Source organism: Centruroides sculpturatus, unplaced genomic scaffold, assembly GCF_000671375.1.
Source record: "Centruroides sculpturatus isolate CEXI.00-Female unplaced genomic scaffold, Cexi_2.0 scaffold333, whole genome shotgun sequence".
In the NCBI taxonomy this organism is placed as follows: domain Eukaryota; kingdom Metazoa; phylum Arthropoda; class Arachnida; order Scorpiones; family Buthidae; genus Centruroides; species Centruroides sculpturatus.
Window position 1 is genome coordinate 296,297 of NW_019384637.1, and position 21,408 is coordinate 317,704.

Sequence of the window (21,408 nt, forward strand, 5' to 3'; positions counted from 1 at the left end):
TCTTCTTGTAAAGTTGTAATTATTTTAATTATTTTTATTTCCAAACTGATTTTAACCAGTTCTATAGTAAGGTAACATTCCAATAGACAATATGCAAAGCTTTTTTTTCAGTTTACAGCAGTATTTATTACACAAAATTTAAGTAAAGCTTAACATGCCGATCTTGCCCCGATCTCCCCTATTCCATGTGAGATGTGACATTGTCGATAACCTGACAAATTCTGGGTCTCAGATCATTTAAGTTATGCACAGATGTACTGTACGATACATTTGATTATTCATAAAATCTTACAGGAAAAAGTCCAGTGCGATAATAACCACTCTACCGTCTGGAAACTCCATTCAGATATTGTTTTATCTAAATCGCAAAATGGGATGGAGCCTCATCTTATTGAAAATAGTGTCGGAAAGACGTTGAGGGATAGCATAAGTTGCAGTAGGTCCAAATAACTTGCTTCATTCACTGTGGCTTATCACTTGGTCCTTCCTTAACGTGTATCTATTTTACCATCCTGTGCAAGTGCTAGTAACTGCAGCGCAATTTATGGTAATTCTCACAAATGCCCTCAAATGTCAACATAAAGTATACACCGACTTCAAGTCAGTGGCGTAGCGTGGGTGTTAGCCGCCCGAGGCGGGGGAAAATTTCGCCCTCCCTTATTTAGGTATTTCAATTTAAAAGACTAAAATTCAGTTTTGTCACAGAACAAGCAATGAAAAATTCCGTGCTAGTGCAGCGACCTGTTTAAAATAGCTCTATTGGATAGTGGTGGTGGTGTATGAATGATAATGATTCGTACAAGCAAAAAAAAAAGGTCAACAGGTTGCGCAGGATATCCTCGGATGAAATTACTAGTTCACCCGGACGGTGAGCTGATTCCCGGACTGTCCGGACGATAGCACTATCGTAGGCGCGACGCAAATATAGATTAGAATGGTTCAAATTTTTACAAGATATTATTATTTATTGTGAAATTTTGCCGCCTCCTAAAATGTGCCCCCGCCGCCCCCACTACGCTACGCCACTGCTTCCAGTCTGATAAGAATGCAACGCAAGTTATACATTTTTCTGATGTTAAACCTCTAAGCTGGATTGATACCCTGTATAATATCCTAATACATTAAACTTAAATTATCATAAAGTTAAAACGGATGAAATCACGGGGTGTCCGTGTTTTATGGTAGCCTATATTTTTTGCAGGATCCTAGAAACTAACTCTGAAAAATTTGGACCAGATCGGTAAAAGCAAACATACAGACAGACAAGACAAGCATTCTATTTTAAATGCACCCCTGGCAGAAAGTGTGGAATCAGACTGAGAACATACAGTTTATTATCAAGATCATAATGAAAAGAAAATCAAGTTAATTATGTTAATCATGACTATATTACTGAGTTCAAATGAACAACCGAATTAACCGGAAGTTTCTATTAATGCTCATTGCAAATACTAATCTATAAATAATTGTGGAATCGCCTAACAACGGATTAATTTGTCTGGGAAAAGTTTGGAATCAGATGCACGTAGTCTCAATCATTAGCGAATAACATCTACTTTGACACGAATTACTGTTATGATACGTGCAGACGTAGAATGTATTTGCAGTAGTTTTATGAATTACAATTTATTCATACAGTAGGCCAGGGATGGCCAACACGTAGACCGCGGTCGACCGGTCGACCGTTGAAAGTAGCCCGCGAAGCTAAAGTTGAACAATTTGCTTTTACTTAAATTAATGTTTAAAAATCTTAATTCGATAATTTATTCTTACAATAATAGACTGTCTGTGCAACGTACCCATACTGTTTGTATTTATCCCGATGAACAATGCAAATGAATGTTAACGCATGCGCATATAAAAATCCCAAAGTTGTTTGCCTATATTCATAGTCGCCCCTCCCATATTTTACCAAAAAAGTAGCCCCTAAGGGATAAAAGTTTGGCCACATTTGCAGTAGACTACTACCAAAATGTCTTACAGTAAACTGCCGAAATTTATTAATATGACCATGTTTCGCCAAACATGCTAATAAACAAATAGCCTGCAGATAATTCCTGTTTAGTTGTTAGAGCAGGTAGGCTATTTGATTAACTCACTATGGCAGTGGTTCCCAACCTTTTTTCATTAGCGTACCCCGTGACATGCCATATCTCTAGATTGTACCCCGTGACATGTCATATCTCTAGATTGTACCCCGTGACATGTCATATCTCTAGATTGTACCCCGTGACATGTCATATCTCTAGATTGTACCCCTCATTTAAGAAATTTAGTGAGTAACCGTATTTTTAATTTTACATATTGTAACTTAAAATTAAAGAAAAAAAAACTAAAAGAAAAAATGTATAATAAAGTTGTGATTGTTGCAAGGAACATTTTTTATGTAATAATTTTTTAATACTATTAGTTTGTGATACATAATATATTATTTTTTCTGCCATAATAACTAACTTTTTTCTGTACCCCTAAACAACCTATCGCGTACCCCTAGGGGTACGCGTACCACAGGTTGGGAATCGCTGCACTATGGGAATGAGCTGTTTCTGTAGGCGATCTTTCACAAGGACAGAGCGCATTATCATCTTGAAGTAGGACATCGTTGTTATCCTCAAACAAGTTTTTTTAATAGATAGTATAAGAAATTCATCCAGATCTTTACATAAACAGCTGAATTAACTGTTGTCTTCACAATGTCCACTTCTCCTATACCGTTTCCTGACATACAGCCCTATACAAGAAGTGACATAGTTTGCTTGAACGTGAGTGTTATGCATATCTTCTTGTATCGTTTATTTTCACGTCTCTAGGCATCGTGCCGTCATCACCATGTCAAACTCATATACGTGTCTTGTCAAGCGGAGCGAACACTACACGTTTTTGCTGCTCAACATGGTCTGTTGCTCGATTTTGACGTTACTAAACGTGTTTTCCGACAAAGATGTTGGCCAACATTGGTTTTCCGAAAGTTTGGTAAACGCGACAACTTGTTGCCATCAACAATCAACCAATCAGTGAACGTCTCGGATGAAATTAACGCCAATTTATGAGTAAAGAATAGCGACATCCGTCATCTTATTTTTTTCATCTTTTTCTTCGTCTTCGATTGCCAATAAAAAGCATAGCAGCCCGTTTCTTGACGCAGGCAGCAATTTTTGTTTGGAAATGCTATATCACGTGATTAGTTGTTGGAGGAAAATGTTATGTTATGTTCTCTCTCTCCATCGTTTCAGACAACAAATTCGTCCGTCTACCCCGGTCATCCAGCAAAATCGTGTAGTATTTGCTTGGCTCTACTGGACAGAAGAATAATCGACTTCTCTAAAACTATTTTCCTTTAGCCCATTCCAGTCACAACTTTTTTCTTATTATTAGTGCAGGCTTCCCGTTTGCTTTTCTAATCCGATACCCCATTTCATGAATTTTATTCCTGACATTCTTGCTCACACACTTGCCGTTGCATCGCTTAACATCGATTTCATTTGTAGCAAAGTATATTTGCGATGTCGTTGACAAATCCTTCTTTACCGTTATCTCGTGGTGCAGTTGTCTTCCTTTTGTCAATTGTGCCCCTTCCCCCATACATATACTAACATAAATAGAGAAAAAAACGTCAACTTTTTTGCATTTTTCGACGTTTCAAGGTTGCTTGAGTCTAAAAATGTACAAATCTTGGAGGAGTCATTTCTTGACTTTATAAATCGTTTAATCGTTATACTTTCCCTCTGTTATATATATATACACATATATATATACATATATACATACATATATATATATATAGTATATAACAGTCGGGTAAGTAAAAATAATTCTGTAGTTACAAGTATATTGAACATCCTATGCGAATGACTCTGTATTTTTTCCATAGGCGATTCCACAATTATTTTCAGAATAGTGTTCGCAATGAGCACTAGTAGAAACGTCCGGCTAATTCGATTGTTCATTTAAAGCTAGTAATAGTCATTGGTGTAGAGCAGTGTTTCTCAACGGAGGCGATATCGCCCCCATGTGGGCGTTTTTTCCATGTTGAGGGGACGATTTGTAACAATTTATATTTTAGGGGGCGAAAAACAATTTTCTGGGCGATATAGTAAAACATTATATTAAGAATAATTAGATATTTTTTCATTATATCGTACAATAATTAAACAAATAACATTATACTAGTCAATAACCTATTCAATGCAGTACGAATTTGGCGTTAGCCTTGGCCCTTGGCATCGGAATTTTGAAGTGAAGGGAGCGATACTATGTAACGGTTTTATTGAAGGGGGCGATACTACGTTGAAGAGGGCGGCGATTCGTTAGAGGTTGAGAAACACTGGTTTAAAGGGAGGCAAAAAGCGCACTTGCTCCTGAGTTCGAGTAAAAAATTCCACAAGTTATAATCGTAAAAGTAATTGAGATATATACAGTAATCTTTGATCATGAGATGGCAATTGGACAACCTTATCCTATGGGCAAAAAAAGGGCAATTGCCTGGGCTTTTTCCAACAGGACTCCAAGCAAATCTTTTACAAGAAAATATTTCCCCCAAAAAATTCCTCCGAAGAAAAATGTCTAAATTCAACAGTGTACATGGGGTCCCCTAATTCAAATTTACGTGGGCTCCATGAAGTTATAACGTGCCACTAGCTTTGCCCACTGGAAAATTTCCTACTATCCATAAATACAGTTTATGTATGCAAAATAGCCACGAGTAATACAATTTATTTGATGTCTTCTTTCTTATACCTCTGATAATAAAATATTTTTGAGGTAAGTACTGTATCTATGTGTTCTCAGTATCATACTTTTTGCCAGGAGCATATACAGTATAGATTATATAGTAACTAGATCCAAAACTGATCACAAGTTGATAATTAAAATTAAATAAATTATAAATTTTATTAATTATGAACATTAAAGTATTATTTTGCTTCTAATATAAAATTTTACGTATTTGGTTTCATATTGCCTACTAAATTTAAATGTTTTTCTTATATTAATGTTATTTAAAATAAGTGAGATTTTGTAAGGAGCATTCATTTTCTGCGGTTTAATTAGAACATGTTTTAAAAATAAAGCGACTGAAGCCAAATCGAACTTCCAAGTAGATTTTGGCAAGTCAAGTTTAAACCGATTTATCTATCCTTTGATCGTTCTCGCGGTTCATGAAACAACCGTTTTCAATGGATCAGCCACGTATTATATAACTCAATTTTTCATTATTTTAGATCCTCTCCTTAACAAATTTCGGATTTTTTTCAACTGTAATTTAAGATTATCAACCCTTAAAATTATTTTATATTTAAAATATCTATACTTATACAGAAATACTTTAAGCTATTTATAGTTTTATTAATTATAAATATAATAAATAATAATTTCAATATATAAAAAAAATTAAACATTGAAACTATTCTATTTAAATAGTTTTCCTATAAAAATTTGAAAAAACTGTAGACCTATAAATTCTCACTGTTGTCCGTCTGTCTGTTCGTTGTCTGTTTGACTTTGCTTAAGCTCGAGAATGGTGACCAGATATGGAATTCAGCCATATTCATATACCCAATTAGACAGATGAAAGACTATGGAAATATTAAAGGCAGGAGTCCCCAATTAACTATGCAGGAAAGAACTTTCGATGCAAACCGGAAGTTACGTTATTTCACTTTAAAATCTATTTTCTCCTGAAAGAAGTTAGATAGATGAATGGCACGATTCCATTGATAACGGAAAAGTATGATGTACTGTACAGGGGCAAGACACTACAGTACTGATTTGAGGTGGAGAACATATTTTAAGTTAAATAAATTAAAAATATAATTAAAAATCGCAGTGACGATGTCTCAGTAAATAATTGCTCATTGAGAATTTCTTAACTGAATAGCAAATTTTGAATTGCAATGAAACTTTTATTAATTTCCAAGTTATGATTTTTTTTTTCATATTCGTTAGGAAACTGCTGAGAGTTTGAGTTAGAAAGTATTTTAATGAGTTTTATATTTAACATGTAGATACGACTGTTGAAAAACATTTCCCAAATATTCATTAGGAGCAGATAATTAAGTATAATTAATTGTTTATTTATCTTAATGTGAAGCCGAATCACTTGAAAATCGTTAACTTTATCTGTAATAATATCAAACTATTGTTACTATGTTTTATAAGTAATATTATTTAATAAAGAATTTTCTGCGTAAAATTAATGGATTCGAATCGATTTGTTTATTAACAACTACTTAAAATTAAATATCAGTTTAATGTTTTTAAATTCAAAAAATCAAACCTAGAATGTAAAGCTTTTTACTGTGCTTCCCTACATTCTAATTTGCAAGATGATTGAAGATATCTGTATCTAAATTGAATAACATCATATTCAATAATGGCTATTTTAGGACCCCTCAAAAATGCATAGAATATAAGGAAGTCATTAAATTTTACATATTTTAAAGTTCTTAGATTATTACCAAAATATCAAAGATGTTTTAATAACCGAAGTAAAAGTAATCAGTGATGGTCCTATGGCCAATGTGATAAAGACTTCAGTCTACCAGTCTGGGTGCCAAGGTTTGAAATCGGAGTCGAGGGCTCAAGGAATTTTTCATTCTCATATTGTCTTGAGACAATATGAGAATGGAGACAAGATAAATAGAAATAGGAGACAAGATGGTCTCAATACGAGACCATCTTGTCTCCTATTGTGGATCTGGCTGAATCCATGATGGATGTAGAAAAAGTCCTCTTCATGCCTACAAGACGAAAAAAGGTACAAATTTAAAATGAAAGTATATCGAAACGTGACTATTCCTTTCCTATTTTATGGCCGGTACAGTTTTTTTATTTTTAAATGAGAGTCGCGACTTAATGACATAAATCGCATCACAAAATAATCGACTGGGGTCACGCTTACAAAGTTTTATAAACGGAGAAGAGTGGATTCAGTAGAGCAGATGTTTTCGTGAGAAAATAAATGTAATATCTTTGTCTTATTTTATGTCTTGCATTATATGTCTATTTTTCTGTTCTGTAAATATATAAACCCATATATTTTTACACTATTTCTTTATTTTATTGTAATTTAGTCGTTAAAAAGACAAAGTAAAAATGGATATATTCGAATGATAAGATACTGTGGATAGGATCAAGCGGTATGAAACGACGTCAAATATGAGGGATTTTTCATTAAAACACTCTCATACAACAATATGTTTTGTGTGACGATACTGCCTACCGAAACAAACTTTTATTTTACTAAATGAAATCGGAAGTGACATAGGAACAGGAAGGAGGTCAGTATCGAACTAGGATTTCATTCTGGAAGAGCGCGGAGTGGACGGAACATTGCTTTAATGGATCGGATGTTACTGCACATTTTATAATCAAACAAACTAATTTTTAAAATTTAGCAATTGATTTTTAGTAAGACATACAAACGGAAAAACATTTCGTCAGAACATGTAATTATTCGGCGAATAATTAATTCATATTTAAAGATACCCGTTAATAATTGTTGGTATAGGTTAGGGCACGCGCGCCCAAAGTGGCACGTAAGGAAAATCATCTGACACGTATATGATTTCGATTTATCATCTACCTTTTTCAATCATCTTTTCGGTTTATCACCCGATCATCCTTTTTCAATCAGCTTTTTATATTTATTCTAATTAAAGCATACTTGTTTAATTTATTTAAATATTGTTATTCGAAGTCTAAAACTTTGGCACGCATAAACATCTATAAAGCTAAGTATGCTTATTATATGGCACGCGGGCTCAAAAAGGTTCGCCATCTCTGGTGTAGCCATTGCTTTAGTATAGAAATGCTGTGAATAAATTACTTGCAGGAACAGTTTCTTAAAAATAATAATCTCTATTTATGTTATTCATATTGTTTTCATGTTAAATCAGTAGTTTATTTGTACATAAACATTTTCATTAAAATATGTGGATAATAGCGGAATTTCTATCGCTCATCGAACTGTTGTGCCAGGGACAGCAGGCTGGCGTGACTCGTATACGTGACTCATCTCGAAGAATAGAGCGGCATGTGAGAGCTCAGTAAGAGAGTTTCATCTTAGAAAAAGTTTGTACTGACCTATATGTTTCTTATTCGAGCCCATTTTTTAAATCGAAAATTGAATTATGTTACTATAGTTCAGCCTAATGGCTTCACAATAAAGTATTTTTCTATTATAAGGAAGTTATGTTTCCATTGTAGTTTGATTTCGTAATTTTTCACATTGAAGACCAGAGAAGGAACTTTCTTTTTATGTATTATTATTTTGCATCTAACTCCTATTAAAACTTTATTCTTTTCTATTTAGAGTTTTACTGGCTCTGACTCTGTATGGATTCTGGAACACAAGGGAAATGCTCTTTAACAGTTATAATATTAATGATTATATTAAAAATTATATTATGTGTTATTTTGTTTATATAAAAAATTTAAACTTTTAAATATTGAATAAACTCAATTCATGTATGAATTCATATGAACAATTCGAACAACATATAGAAAAATATATTTCTTTTCGGACTATACGTATAATTGAGTCCATCTTCATTTGTCCCTTCACACGCTTGTAGAGACAATAACAAATTTACGGCGACATCGACCTTTTATTTGAGGCTACATGTTCGCCGTCCAATGTAAATGAGTTAAAAAGTCTATATGTGAATTCGTCCTGGCAAATTTTTTTAATGTATTTATTTATTTAATAATTGTGCTGGCCACCGCTAGAGGACTTTTTAGCAGGGTTGGGAAATTTGTTTTTTTGAAATAAAACAGTAATGCACGTTTTATTTAGAAAGCTTTGTTTTTTTGTTTTAAAACAGTTTTATATTACATTATAAAACACTGCTTTAAAACAGTGTTTTAAATTTAAAAAAGAATGTTTTATTACATAAATTTAGTAAATAAACTTTTTCTGACTTGTGAGCTAAACGTGAGCGTAGGAATGGGAAATTTTTCTCACTCATGGGTCATGAAAGCACGTGACATGTGACTTTTATCACTAAGAGGAGATTTCCTGATAGCACATGCCAGTTAATACTGTTTGCAATACAGCTAATATAATATTGCTTGAATGGAAAAAGACATTATTATTATCATCGTTACTTGTTAAGTAAAAAATGAGTGCAGGAAGAAGGCTTGATAATATCTGGAACCAGTACAAACTAATTTCTGGAAATCCAGGAAAACCAGCATGCAGGTGCAATTCAAAATACAGTACGTAGTAGGGTTTCTCATTTCCCGGGAAATTTGCCTCCAGCGGGATTACGGGACAAGTAATTTCTTTTCCCGGGATCCCGGGAAATTCCGGGATGAGATAGTAAAATAGAATTTTATATGAATAAAAAAAATCATACAGGAATATCATAAATTCGAATAATTTAATTTATTTTCTAGTAAGTAACTAAAAGTGTAGGGCCAATCTCATCCATACGGACAGGTTAGGCTCAATTAATTTATGTTCTCCTACATTATAAGATGAAAGTAAAATAAAGCGTTTCATTGGGAGTTTTAATGATTACGAAAAAAATACTAATTTATTTCTAAAGATGAAATAAAAAATAAAGTGCGATGAGTGATATTTACTTTCAGCAAGTCTCCGCTGTTCAATGATGCGCAAACACAATACATAGATATTACATGAACTAACAAGTAGAGACTNCTGTTAGCAATACAGCTAATGTATTGTAATATTATTGGATGGAAAAATACATTATTATTATCGTTGTTACTTTTTAAGTAAAAATGAGTGCAGGAAGAAAGCTTGATAATATCTGGAACTAATTTCTGGAAATCCAGGAAAACCGGCAAGCAGGGTGCAATTCAAAATATGTAGGAAAGAAATGGTTAGATAAGTCGCTAGTATGAAAAAACATATTGAAGATAACCACCTACAGGATGATATACAGGAATTGCAACAGCTGGGTGAGTATTTTGAACCATTATAAGTTTTAAAATTTTCTATAGCTTGCTATAAAGTTTTCCTGGGTCATAACTCAATTGAATCTATATAGATATTCTTTAGTTCTTCGCTCGAGTAATCTCCATAGTGTTAAAAAAACGGTCCTTTTCCAAAAATATATGGGATAATACATATACATTGTTATCTATGATCTATGAAAATTTTATTAATTACTTTTGCAGCGAAAGTTTTTTATAACATTACTTTTATAGTGTTCAAAATGACTTGCAACAACTTGGGATCACTGGAGTCATGCAAGCAGCCAAAGACAGATTTGATATGGCTATCACAGACTATCACAGACTATCACGTTTTAGCAAATCTTCTGGACCCAATATACCAGAGTGCAAAGCTCACAGACAGGCTTTAAAACTGAAGGCATAGTGTATGTTTTAAAATACTTACGTATCTTAAAACATACACTATGCCTTCAGTTTTTAAATACTTGGCAAAATCTAGCCCATTTCTGCAGCACATGTTTGCAGAGTCTGTGTTAACTAATATCACTCCTCTTACATGGTGGCAGTCATTACGTGACAGAATTGATGAACCTGTTTTAAAATTAGTTACACAGCTGCACACAGCAGTGGCTTCTTCAGCGGGAATTGAAAGAATTTTCTCTACCTGTGGACTTGTTCATTCAAAACTTAGAAATCGACTTGGAGAGGAAAAGGCAGTAAAGCTTGTTAAAGTTTTCAAGCACCTAAACAAACACTACTAAGCGTTGTACATTTCTGAAAATAAGAAATTCTTCAAGCTGCAGAAGCCACTGCTGTCAATCTTGTTTTGGTATTTGTACATGCAAATCTTAAAAATGCCATTGCATAAAGAAACATTTAAAAATGCTATATTTTATATTAAATAAAACATTCTGTACATTCTTGAGTCTTACACTGAAGTTTTTCTATTTCTATTTTACTAAATCAAGTGTTTTGTTTTAAAAAAAACATGTTTTAAATGTCTTAAAACATTTTTTTTTTAAATCATGCCNTGCTAGAAAATTAAGTTCACGTATCCATGAACATCAAGAAGACATCAAAAATAACAGGCCAGTTTCAGAATTAGCAAAGAAAGTATTCGACCACAACTACCAGCCCTTATGGAATGAAATAAAATTACTAAAATGATGCAACGAACAAAAAGAGCTATTTATTTGGGAGACACTCTACATTTCTACTACCATACTGTGCAACTCCCCAACTTTTGAGCTCCCACAAATTTGGATAACAACTTTCAAACAACTCAACCCAAGATAAAAATACTCCTTTGTTGCTCATATGCTTATTTTGCCTTAGTGCACATACATGCATGAACTATGCTCTTTTATGGACATTTCTCACTATAATATTTATTTATTATCATTTATCTATGTTCTATGATGTAAGAACCTTTAAATAATGTTCAAAAACCATAATCAGCTAAACTGTCAGAAATATTGTTTGAAATATTCGATATTGAAATTTTGTAAAACTGTTGGAATATCGTTCAGAAAGCTTAAAATATCGAATTCTACGTACCGCCTGATGGTAGTTTTACACTACTGAAAGTGCTAGCGGATAAGACCTTTCTCCAAAAGTCAGATAAAATTCCGTATCCAGAACTCCACTCCTGTAACGCCACTGCACATAAGTGTTCTAATAATGGTTATCCCTTAGCGGGACTGTATAGACGCCTGATAATCTCTCCACACTGGATAAGCCTTAAAAATTTCCATCTCCTCTAACCATTTCAGGTGGTCAATGTGCGGTGTTGTAACAATTAATTGCGCTCTAGTGAAGATATATGAGAGCTAAGATTCAACTTAAGGAGACATTACAACAAAAAGCTTCATTGGATTCTCCGTTTTCAAGTATCTTCCAGCCATGAATAGATGTGTTTGACTTCATATTTAAAAGTAATATAAGAACTTAGAATGTTCAATATTCCTCATGTTAAGAATGAATATTGACATTTGTCAGTATATTTTTGTTACAAGATACTATATATAGTTTGCATTTTATCTGAAATTAGGTTAATTGTTTTGATCCACTGATAGCAGTGAACTTTGCTATTTACCATTCATGTCCTAATTTTTTTTTTTCACTATTGTAATAATTGGTTCAGCTAAACTTATGTATGAATCAGAGAAAAGATTCCATTATTTTACAATAATAAACAGTGGCATACTGAGAGGGAGCCAAGGGACTCTGGTACCCCCAAATAAAAGGAAAACAACACTAGTAAATTTTCCAAAAATTTTTTCTAAAATTTACTTTTTATTATGTTGTCTTCTATTATTATGAATTTATGGTCACATAAGGTGAAAATTTTAATGAATTCTTATTAAAAATTTTTTTTATCTGTTCAACTTGGCACCTCTACGATTGAATTTTGAGTGTGCCACTTATATATTTTAATTTTGTAAATCCTGAATATTTTCAAATTTATCAATGGTGTGTCTTAAAACATTAATACAGGAGTGATAGATCTATTCCAATTTCAACATATTCAGTTTAGCTTCATAGTGAAATAATTTAGAAACATTAGTAACATTCTGTATTGTGAGCTTAATCAAATTCACGATGGTTACGGAAAAAATATCCTCTTAGTGTTTGCAATGCGGAGAGTGTTTTAAAAAATTTCAAATAATGCTTGAAATAAAAATCTTTTTATTTATCAAATATTGTATTGATAATTTGTTGAAAAATAGAGCAATTTTTAACAGTGTTATTCTAAAATAACTTAAATTTAAAAAGGACATGCAAATAGAAGTATTTATAACACATTGAGGAAAATAAGTTTTCCAATCAATCAATAAATATTATTAGAAATCTAACCTATGATATAATCTAATTTATAACATTATTAACTCAGGTTATATTTTATATTTTATAATTCTCTATTGTAATCAATTACAGGAAAAATTATTAAAAAGTATTAATATATTTTTTAGATTCTCGTGTTTAAATTAATGCCAAGTTAAAAAAAATACAAATTATTTATTTAACGCCAAGATTCTTGGAACATTTTATACAAGTAGAAAATTTTCGAGCATTTTTTTAGGTGTCGTTTCAAAACAATGAAACGTTCTTTCTTCTGAATCGAAGCGTGTCTTGTTGAAACCAAACTGTCAGCCAAATGTCTCTAAAATTTTATAGTCGTAAAATTGTTTTGAAAAATTGTAAGCCATATAATGATAGGTCTATTAGTAAATTTTTAACTTTTTTCATCTGCATTAGTTTTTTTACACGGAAATATTTTTAGGAGATAAAAGAAACAATCAATAGGCCTATATTTAGGCAATAATGTCGTATTAGTCACTTTTAGTCTACAAAAAATCATTTTCTGTTTTCTAGTAGAATTTTGATAAAAATTAAAACCACATTTAATGAATATTTCTTATCAAGACAGCTTAAATTCAAATAATAAGAATGTAGTTTCAATTCTAACTTCTAAACAATTTATTAATAATGATTTACAACTGAAAATATCACAAAACATTTTAAACTTATTTCATTTCGAATTCTTTGTATAAACGATTTTAGAACTAAAATTTAATGTGTAATAAGCTGTTTGCAAATCTCTTTCCTTCTATATATTAATTCTATGTAACTCCTAGATAAATTCTTATACAGTATATACGTTGTTCTTGTACAGTACAACGTATACTGTATAAGAATTTATCTAGGAAATAATTCTAGAACTCACAAAATAAAACAATTGTAGTTTCGATAATAAACATTCTTATAATTTGCCATTTGTACAAGTAATTAACAATTAGTTGTATTATTTGTTTAATATTATTCTGCCTTAATTAATTAATCATCCAAGGACGGTTTGAATCTCTCTTGGATTGCTCTTTTCAGCTGGTTTCTGTTTTGTGTATTTGTCCACATTTAGTAGAATTAAAAAAAGATTGCTTTGGAAGGCAAGGACAAATTTGACCCATTTTATACGAGATCTTCTTTTTTACTTTCTTTCATCCATTTTTTCATTCAGCACCATACGTGGCAAACAGTACGCATAGCAATATACGGAAAATAAGTTTTAAATTTAATATTAAATTATTATTATTATTATTATTAGGATAACAATAATTCGAGATTTTAATAAAGAATAATTGTTATTTTTAACAAATAATAATAGTATAAAAAGTAAAATAAACCTCTTACTGATTTGTATACCTTCATTTAAATTATTTCCTATATATTCGCTGTAGAATTGCTTTTTCTATAAATTATTAGAATGGTTTTATTGCAATAATTGATCGCGCGAAATTTGAATTTGTCTTTTTTTATAATACGGTATTATTATTATATACAGTACTTGTTTATTTATATTTATTATAATTTATAAATAATTTTAAACAAATTGGTATTCGTGTTAAAATATTGACAATATAATAAATCATTTACAATATAAAACAATTAACTAGATTTTAATAAAATTTATGATTTTAAGTATAAATTAATTTAATGGAAATTATAAAATTATTCAATATGCGATATATATGAAATTCGACCAATGATAAGATTTAACGGACAATTTTTTAAACTTACTTTGAAATTGAGAATAATTATGAACCACGTCAATTGTTTTTATTACGAAAACGGAACGAAATATAACGAGCAATTATTTATTGTGACATCGTTACAATGCCGGGCTGCAATTTTTAATTATACTTTTAATTTATTTCATTTAAAATGTGCTCTCCACTTCAAATTAGTACTATAGTGTCTTGCCCTGTACATCATACTTTTCCTTTAACAATAGAATCGTGACGATCATCTATCTAATCTATCAGGGGAACATTTTTGAATTGAAATAACATGACTTCTGTTTTTCATTGGATGTTCGCATATAGTTAGCATAATCGGAACCTCCCGCCCCTAAAGTTTCCATATCTGGTCTCAGATTTCATCTGTTTAACTCCGTTCCTGAGATTAAGGAAAAACAGACGGACGGACGACGGTGGGAATTTATAGATCTACAATTTTTTTCAAATTGCAGCCCAATAAATCATTTTATTTGCTTAATTTCTCATAAAATTCTACAGCAACTTTATATTTTTAAATTTTTTTTGTTTTGTAATTTATTTACATAGGCTATTTACTTTTTTTACATAGAAAATTTAACCACTCAGGCCATAAACTGTATTCATATTTTCATTTTTTTCAAGGGTTTTATTCGGGACTAATCCTAACGAAAAGTATATAAAATTGATACGTTTGTTTTTTGTTATTTTTCTTCAACAATGGATCATTTCGTTGTAAGATTGTAGGTACTTTTTCATAATCAATGTGATTAAACTGATAATATCAGTTATAATAAAATGATTGGACCATATTTCTTAAGTAAAACAATCAAGTAAGCGAAGATTCATCTTACTTCTCACTTTCCAATTCTGTGTTATCATTTTTTAAAACCGTTTGTTATGTTATACGGATATTATTCAAATAATGTGCAAATAATTACTATTTTTCACGAATAAAGTAGTTTTTCTTTCTCGAACATTAGCGACAGTAACTCTTAAGGCATTGCAGTAATGCAGTATATATTTCGTTTCGGTCAACATTTCTTTTGTCTCTTTTTTATTGGAAGCATGTAAATATTAATCACAATTAAATTAAATTAAATTAAATAATAAAAAAATTCAATTTAATCTGAATAGAAAGTGGGTAAATTGGTATCAATTATTAGACACCAATGGTTAATAGTTGTTTAAATCTTCAAACTATTCTTTCGAGTTACGATCACTTAATGCTAGGGGCACACAGAATGCTATGTGCGCTATGAACATAAACTATGTTTGCTATACAACCAAAAAATAGCTACCTTTCTTGATAATGTGACTGACCAAACAACTACGTGTGCAGCGCATGTAGTTCTGTGTGGCCAGTCATATTATCAACAAAGGAAGTCATTTTTTGGTCTTATAGTGTATATACAGCGTATAGAGCATACGTAAGGGCACGTTAATGCTATGTGCCCTTAGCATTAACGTGAAATTATCCTTAGTTTATCTTTAATAAAATTTCTGCTTGTTAATAGAACTTAACCTCTTTGTTATTAGTTAACTAAAATTTTACTAATATGATCCGCTCGTTAAACGTATCTGGCATAATTATATTTAGTTTAAATACGTATATCAAAATAATTTGCAGATATTACAAATCCCACGAATCCTTTTTATTCGTTAAAAATTGTTTTTATTGTTCATAATTTTTGATGTCATTATAATTAAAGCTATTTTGAATATATCGAAAAATAAAGTTAGTAAATAGTGTTCTTTTGGAAAAGTTAAAAGAATGACTTCTAGTTTGGTGTAAACTTATTATTCGATAAACTAGAAATTTCGTCGAAAAAAAAGAAAATAAAAAATGGAAAATGCCATCTTTTTCTTTCAGATATTTGCTCCAGAAAGGAGCCAATCCAGTGGCTATGAATAATGATGGAGAATTACCCATAGACCTGGCAGAAAATGAAACAGTAGAGGAGTTGCTACAAAAAGAGATGGACAAACTAGGTAGGGTACTGTACGTCGCTGCTCACTAAACACGTACTAGACAGTTATTTGAATATTTACTTCTTTCTTTTCCAGAGATCGACTGCGATAGTGTTAGGACTCTGGAAGAGAAAACCATGTTACGAGATGCCAGGAATTGGTTTAGAAACAAGAAGATCGAAGATAATATTCATTCTCGAACGGGGGCCACTGCGTTACATGTAGCCGCCGCCAAAGGTTACGGAGAAGTGCTAACGTGAGCTATTTTCTTCTTGTAGATATTTGAATGTCACAAGTGATGCCATTTTTGTCATTGTCTGCTTATAGTTTATTAATTCATTCGGGAGCTGATTTAAATGCTCAAGACTATGACGGATGGACTCCTCTTCACGCTGCTGCCCATTGGGGACAGAGGATTGCTTGCCGGATGCTGGCCGAGAATCTGGCAAACATGAACATTCAAAACAACGTGGTAAGTACGAAAAAATATACTTTCTTTTGAAATTCGTTGAACGTTTTTCTTTTCGCAGGGTCAAACGTGTTTTGATGTAGCCGATGCCGACATGGTTAAGCTACTGGAAGAACTCAGAAAGATGCAAGAATCTGTAAGTTGAACGAGTTGCGATCTTTAGAAACTACATATCCGTATTGAGTGTGAAGTAGTAAATGTTAGAATGTCGTTTCGCTAGATGCAGAAGGAGCGTCCAGAGATCAAAGAGATCCTTGAGAGGACAGCCAGAACTCCCCCTATGCGTAAGACTTCCGTCAATCGTTCCGTCTCAGCAGAAAAGATTACCGCCGGGTCACGCCCTCCACCACCTATAAAAGAAGTAGTAAAAGTGAAATTCGCACCTCTGGTTGATTCCCAACCGCCCAAAGGTAAGTGATTAAAGAATTAGAACTGGAACCAAAAAGTCATCGGTTATCGCGCTTTCGCCATTGTTACGAATTCGCCCAGAATGAAGTTTCGATGCGCAAGCGCCAAAAACAGCCAATGGGCATCGACCTCAATTATCTAATCGCGTTTTTGTCTTTCCCAGTTGACAGAAACCGGCCCGAAGTAGCGGAAATCCGACGGCCCGGCGACCAGGTAAGTTTCTCTTTGTTATCGTTTTTCCTTCAGTTGCTAAGAAGTGATCCATTGCGATACTGTCAGGAGTATGGAAATTCTATCAGTATCGCAAGGACTAACTTCGGGTGAGACTTCTAGAATGGAAATGAGACCGGATTGATTTTGAATCTTTGCAGTGGCCCGCGGCCAAAGAGGAATCTCCCGAAAAGGATGTTCCCTGGAGAAGACCTCGCAGATACGCTGTCTCGCCTCCCAGGAATGAAGAGGTAAGCTATAGGACGAGGTATTCTCGGAAACAACAATGTAGTCGATATAGGCCTATCGTGTTTTGTTGGTTATTTTCTACAGGCAGAAGAAGAGGAAGAAGAAGAAGAGGAAGAGGTGGAGAGAACCAGGTGAGTGGATGCTGACTCTTTCAGAAAAGAAGGGGTAAGAGGAAAGAGCGGTCGAGAGGTCGACGTTTTCGGACTAGAGAGAATCCGTCGGGATTTAGTCAAAACAAACAAACGTCGTGCCAAGCCGGTCTATCAATAGCTCACTTGACTTCCCGACCGAGGCGGAGGATAAGTCGGTCGTGGTAGCGATTGTCGGAACGGCTCGCGCGGACGCTCCTTTCCTCCGTCTCCGAGAAACGACGTAGAAGATCACCGATAGAAATTTTTCTCTCCGCAGAAGTCCGGAAGAAGAAGATATGGAATTTGGAGAAGAGGTTGTGTACAGGTAAGCCTTTTGTTTCGCATTCAAATGATCGGATTGAGCGGAAACCTGCAAGCCGGAAGTCGATCGAGAAACGGGCGCGTGCATTTTGTTGACGAAAGAACGAAACATCGTCGATGAGACAATTAATTCCGTAGTGAATAGACTAAAAGATAATAGACAATATAATGTAATACATTTAAACGACACGAATTTAAAAGAAATACTCAAAGTTAGTTTTCGATTTATTTAAAAATGTGCGTTGTTTAATTTTCAATGTATTATTTATACGTGAATAATGAATTGGTTACGGAAAAATTGAGAGTAATAAACTAAAAGTAAAGAAGATCTAGCAATCAATCTAAAACGGAAGAGAATAGTTTGACAATTGTTTTCGTTGATAATAAAAAGGTATTAGGTTACATCATTACATCATTATGATAACAATAGATATTTGTACTATGTACAGTACAGTACATCTAAATATTTATTTTCAACAAACTTATATTCTAATGTAATTCTTATGGTGGGTGATTAACTTTATTTGTCAAAACTGTCAATGTATATATTATGTTCTGATTAATAGTATTATCCATATTTTTTCATAATTTCTTATCATTAACTTTCCTTTTTTGTACAGCGTATATTTCTATTTCAACATTTTATCAATTTAGAATAAATTAAATAGATATTGGAAAATTTTATAAACATAGAAATCGTGTAATAACGAACGAAAATTAACTAAATCCGTCGTAGTTAAGAGCGTATATTTATAATTGTATAGGATCTTATACAGAATATATTTCAATGTCAGCTTATCTAACTGTGTTACTTCGGTATCATGCTTTTCTTATGTAAAAGCCAATAAGAATTTCGTAGTCTTGACGTAATTTATATATTTTTCCATCCTTTAATCAAGTGGGATAAGTCTTAGCTTTGGAATGGTTGAGTATACGAGCATTTTTAGTTTTAATGTAAATTCATAAAATTCTAAATTAAGAAAATTGATGACGTCGCTTTATTTTGAAAATACGGCTGAAATTATAGTAGTAATAAACATCTTGTTACTAATTGTACTGTACTTTTTTTTAATTAACTCTTTTTAATTAACTCTTTCCGCCCTGTGGGCACTAAGAGGGCCTCTTTTTTGCAAGCCCATTAGGGGTTCGGTCATGCCCACAATGGGGCTGTCGGATGGTGAGGGATGGGGCCTGACATATCCAAACGGACCACTCCCCGAAAAATTCCTGGGGACTTTTCGACCCGTTCGAGATCCGAACCCGGGTCCCCCAGAGCGGTAGGCTGCCACCTTGACCGCTCGGCCATCCGACCGCAATTGTACTGTAGTGTACAATACAATACTGGCATAAAAAGTATCTAAAAATTGTATAGTTTTATTATACAACTACTCTATTTCTTTTATATAAAATAGTTTTGAAAAAATGACAAAAAAGAGAGAAAGAAACATTGAATAAGCTTATAAAATAGATTCGATAAATCTTAGAACTAACAAGTAAGATGAAATTATGGATGTTTTCTAATGGATATTTTGTTAAGAAAAACTTCCATTCTATATTTATTTTAGATATATTTTATATCTATAATAACTTAATAAATACAATTAATTATATACACCTCCCGCGTATTCTTATTTATCGATATTGTACAGGAGTACCTATTTCCTCGAGGCCCAGGACAATTTTCTCCTTTTGCTCCTCTGTTTGTCCTTGATTGATAGATATGCAGATTACTTTGGTTTAAGTAATAATTAACTTTCTAACTTATAAAATATTCTCTCTTTTAAAAGAGTATAGTTTAAATGTTATCGTTTATACTGTACGTGAAAGTAAATGAACCTTTAAATAACTGTGTGAAATAGTATAATATGTTTATATTTATCATCTTAACCTAAATATGTCCAATTAAAAGATTTTACGATAGGTTCATGCCATCGTAAAACTTTAATATATTAAAAAATGGAGAATATCGTATCGAATATCGTATGTCATCTTTTAAAGAGTTATTCCTCTACAACTAAAAATAAATCAACAGGTATTCGAGAGGTTATTTTATATTTCAACGCACAGTCAATCCAAATGCACAATAAGCATTGACTTATTATATGTATAATAGAACATAATCAAAAGTTTTAAAGAACAATGTAAAATTTTTTACAAATTAGCTGCATCATATTGAAAACTAACAATAGTTTTATTTGCAAATTTTTGAAATTTTAAGGAAATTTTTAACGAATGAATAATTCTAGATGCAAGCATTAATTCAAGTGTGTTCTTTTCTTTTTTGTAATTTGAAAGAGAATATAAGAACTCCTACAAACTTCATGCAGTGATAACAAAAGCATGAAGTTTGTAGGAGTTCTTATATTATCTTTCAAATTACAAAAAAGAAAAGAACACACTTGAATTAATGCTTGCATCTAGAATTATTCATTCATTTGTTAAAAATTTATATGTTTAGACAGTTTGGAAATATTGAAAGAAACTTTAGCTTTTTTAATTGCCATTACGGACAAATTGAAATATAAAATGGATTGAATTATTTTATATGTTAATACTTATTTCATTACAGTAAAGAAAGTATATTTTATCATATTTAAGACAAAACTAGAGGAATACATTTAATGATAATATAAATAGTAATCTTTTAATGTAAAGCTTAGCATGCCTTAAACTTTTGAAATAAACTGAGAAACGTTTTAATATTCATTTACTCAGAAATATCAATCGGAATTGATTGAATCATGATGAATAAGTTCATCATGAATTAACTCTTCAGTTGACTAATATTCACTTGTCCTTTTCACAAATGCATTATATTTATTATTCATTATTCATTTACACTTTTTTTTATTTGTTTACAAACTTCCTCTGTCTCCTTATCTGAATGGTCATTTGTTGGCATGTATATCTGGATTAAGAAAAGGCCCCTTGGTTTAGTATCTATTCTCAGTGACACAGTCCTATCAGATATTTGCCAATATCAGTCAACCATCTTCTTTTCCAGCATCACCGCAACTCCTCGTTGATGTTCCGTTCCTCTTGAGTACATGAATCTTATTTCTTAGTCAGTTGTAATATCCGTTTTTCCAGCCAATCTTGTTTCAGAGATCTCTAAGATTGAGATCTTCAGTCTTTTCATTTCATGCATTACATTTGCCATCTTTCCTATTTGATA

The 21,408-nt window shown here is 32.2% G+C and overlaps 1 protein-coding gene across 1 annotated transcript in view; it reads left to right on the top strand.

Moving 5' to 3' along the window:
- The window catches only part of LOC111625876 (protein phosphatase 1 regulatory subunit 12A-like), a 91,511-nt gene that overhangs the window by 15,393 nt on the left and 54,710 nt on the right, over positions 1–21,408 (top strand). Inside the window, exons 3-11 of the mRNA XM_023369126.1 lie at positions 16,348–16,466; positions 16,542–16,701; positions 16,773–16,917; positions 16,976–17,050; positions 17,135–17,324; positions 17,486–17,535; positions 17,694–17,783; positions 17,866–17,912; positions 18,190–18,237. Coding sequence (XP_023224894.1) covers positions 16,348–16,466; positions 16,542–16,701; positions 16,773–16,917; positions 16,976–17,050; positions 17,135–17,324; positions 17,486–17,535; positions 17,694–17,783; positions 17,866–17,912; positions 18,190–18,237 — 924 coding nt within the window. The remainder of the gene's footprint in view (positions 1–16,347; positions 16,467–16,541; positions 16,702–16,772; positions 16,918–16,975; positions 17,051–17,134; positions 17,325–17,485; positions 17,536–17,693; positions 17,784–17,865; positions 17,913–18,189; positions 18,238–21,408) is intronic.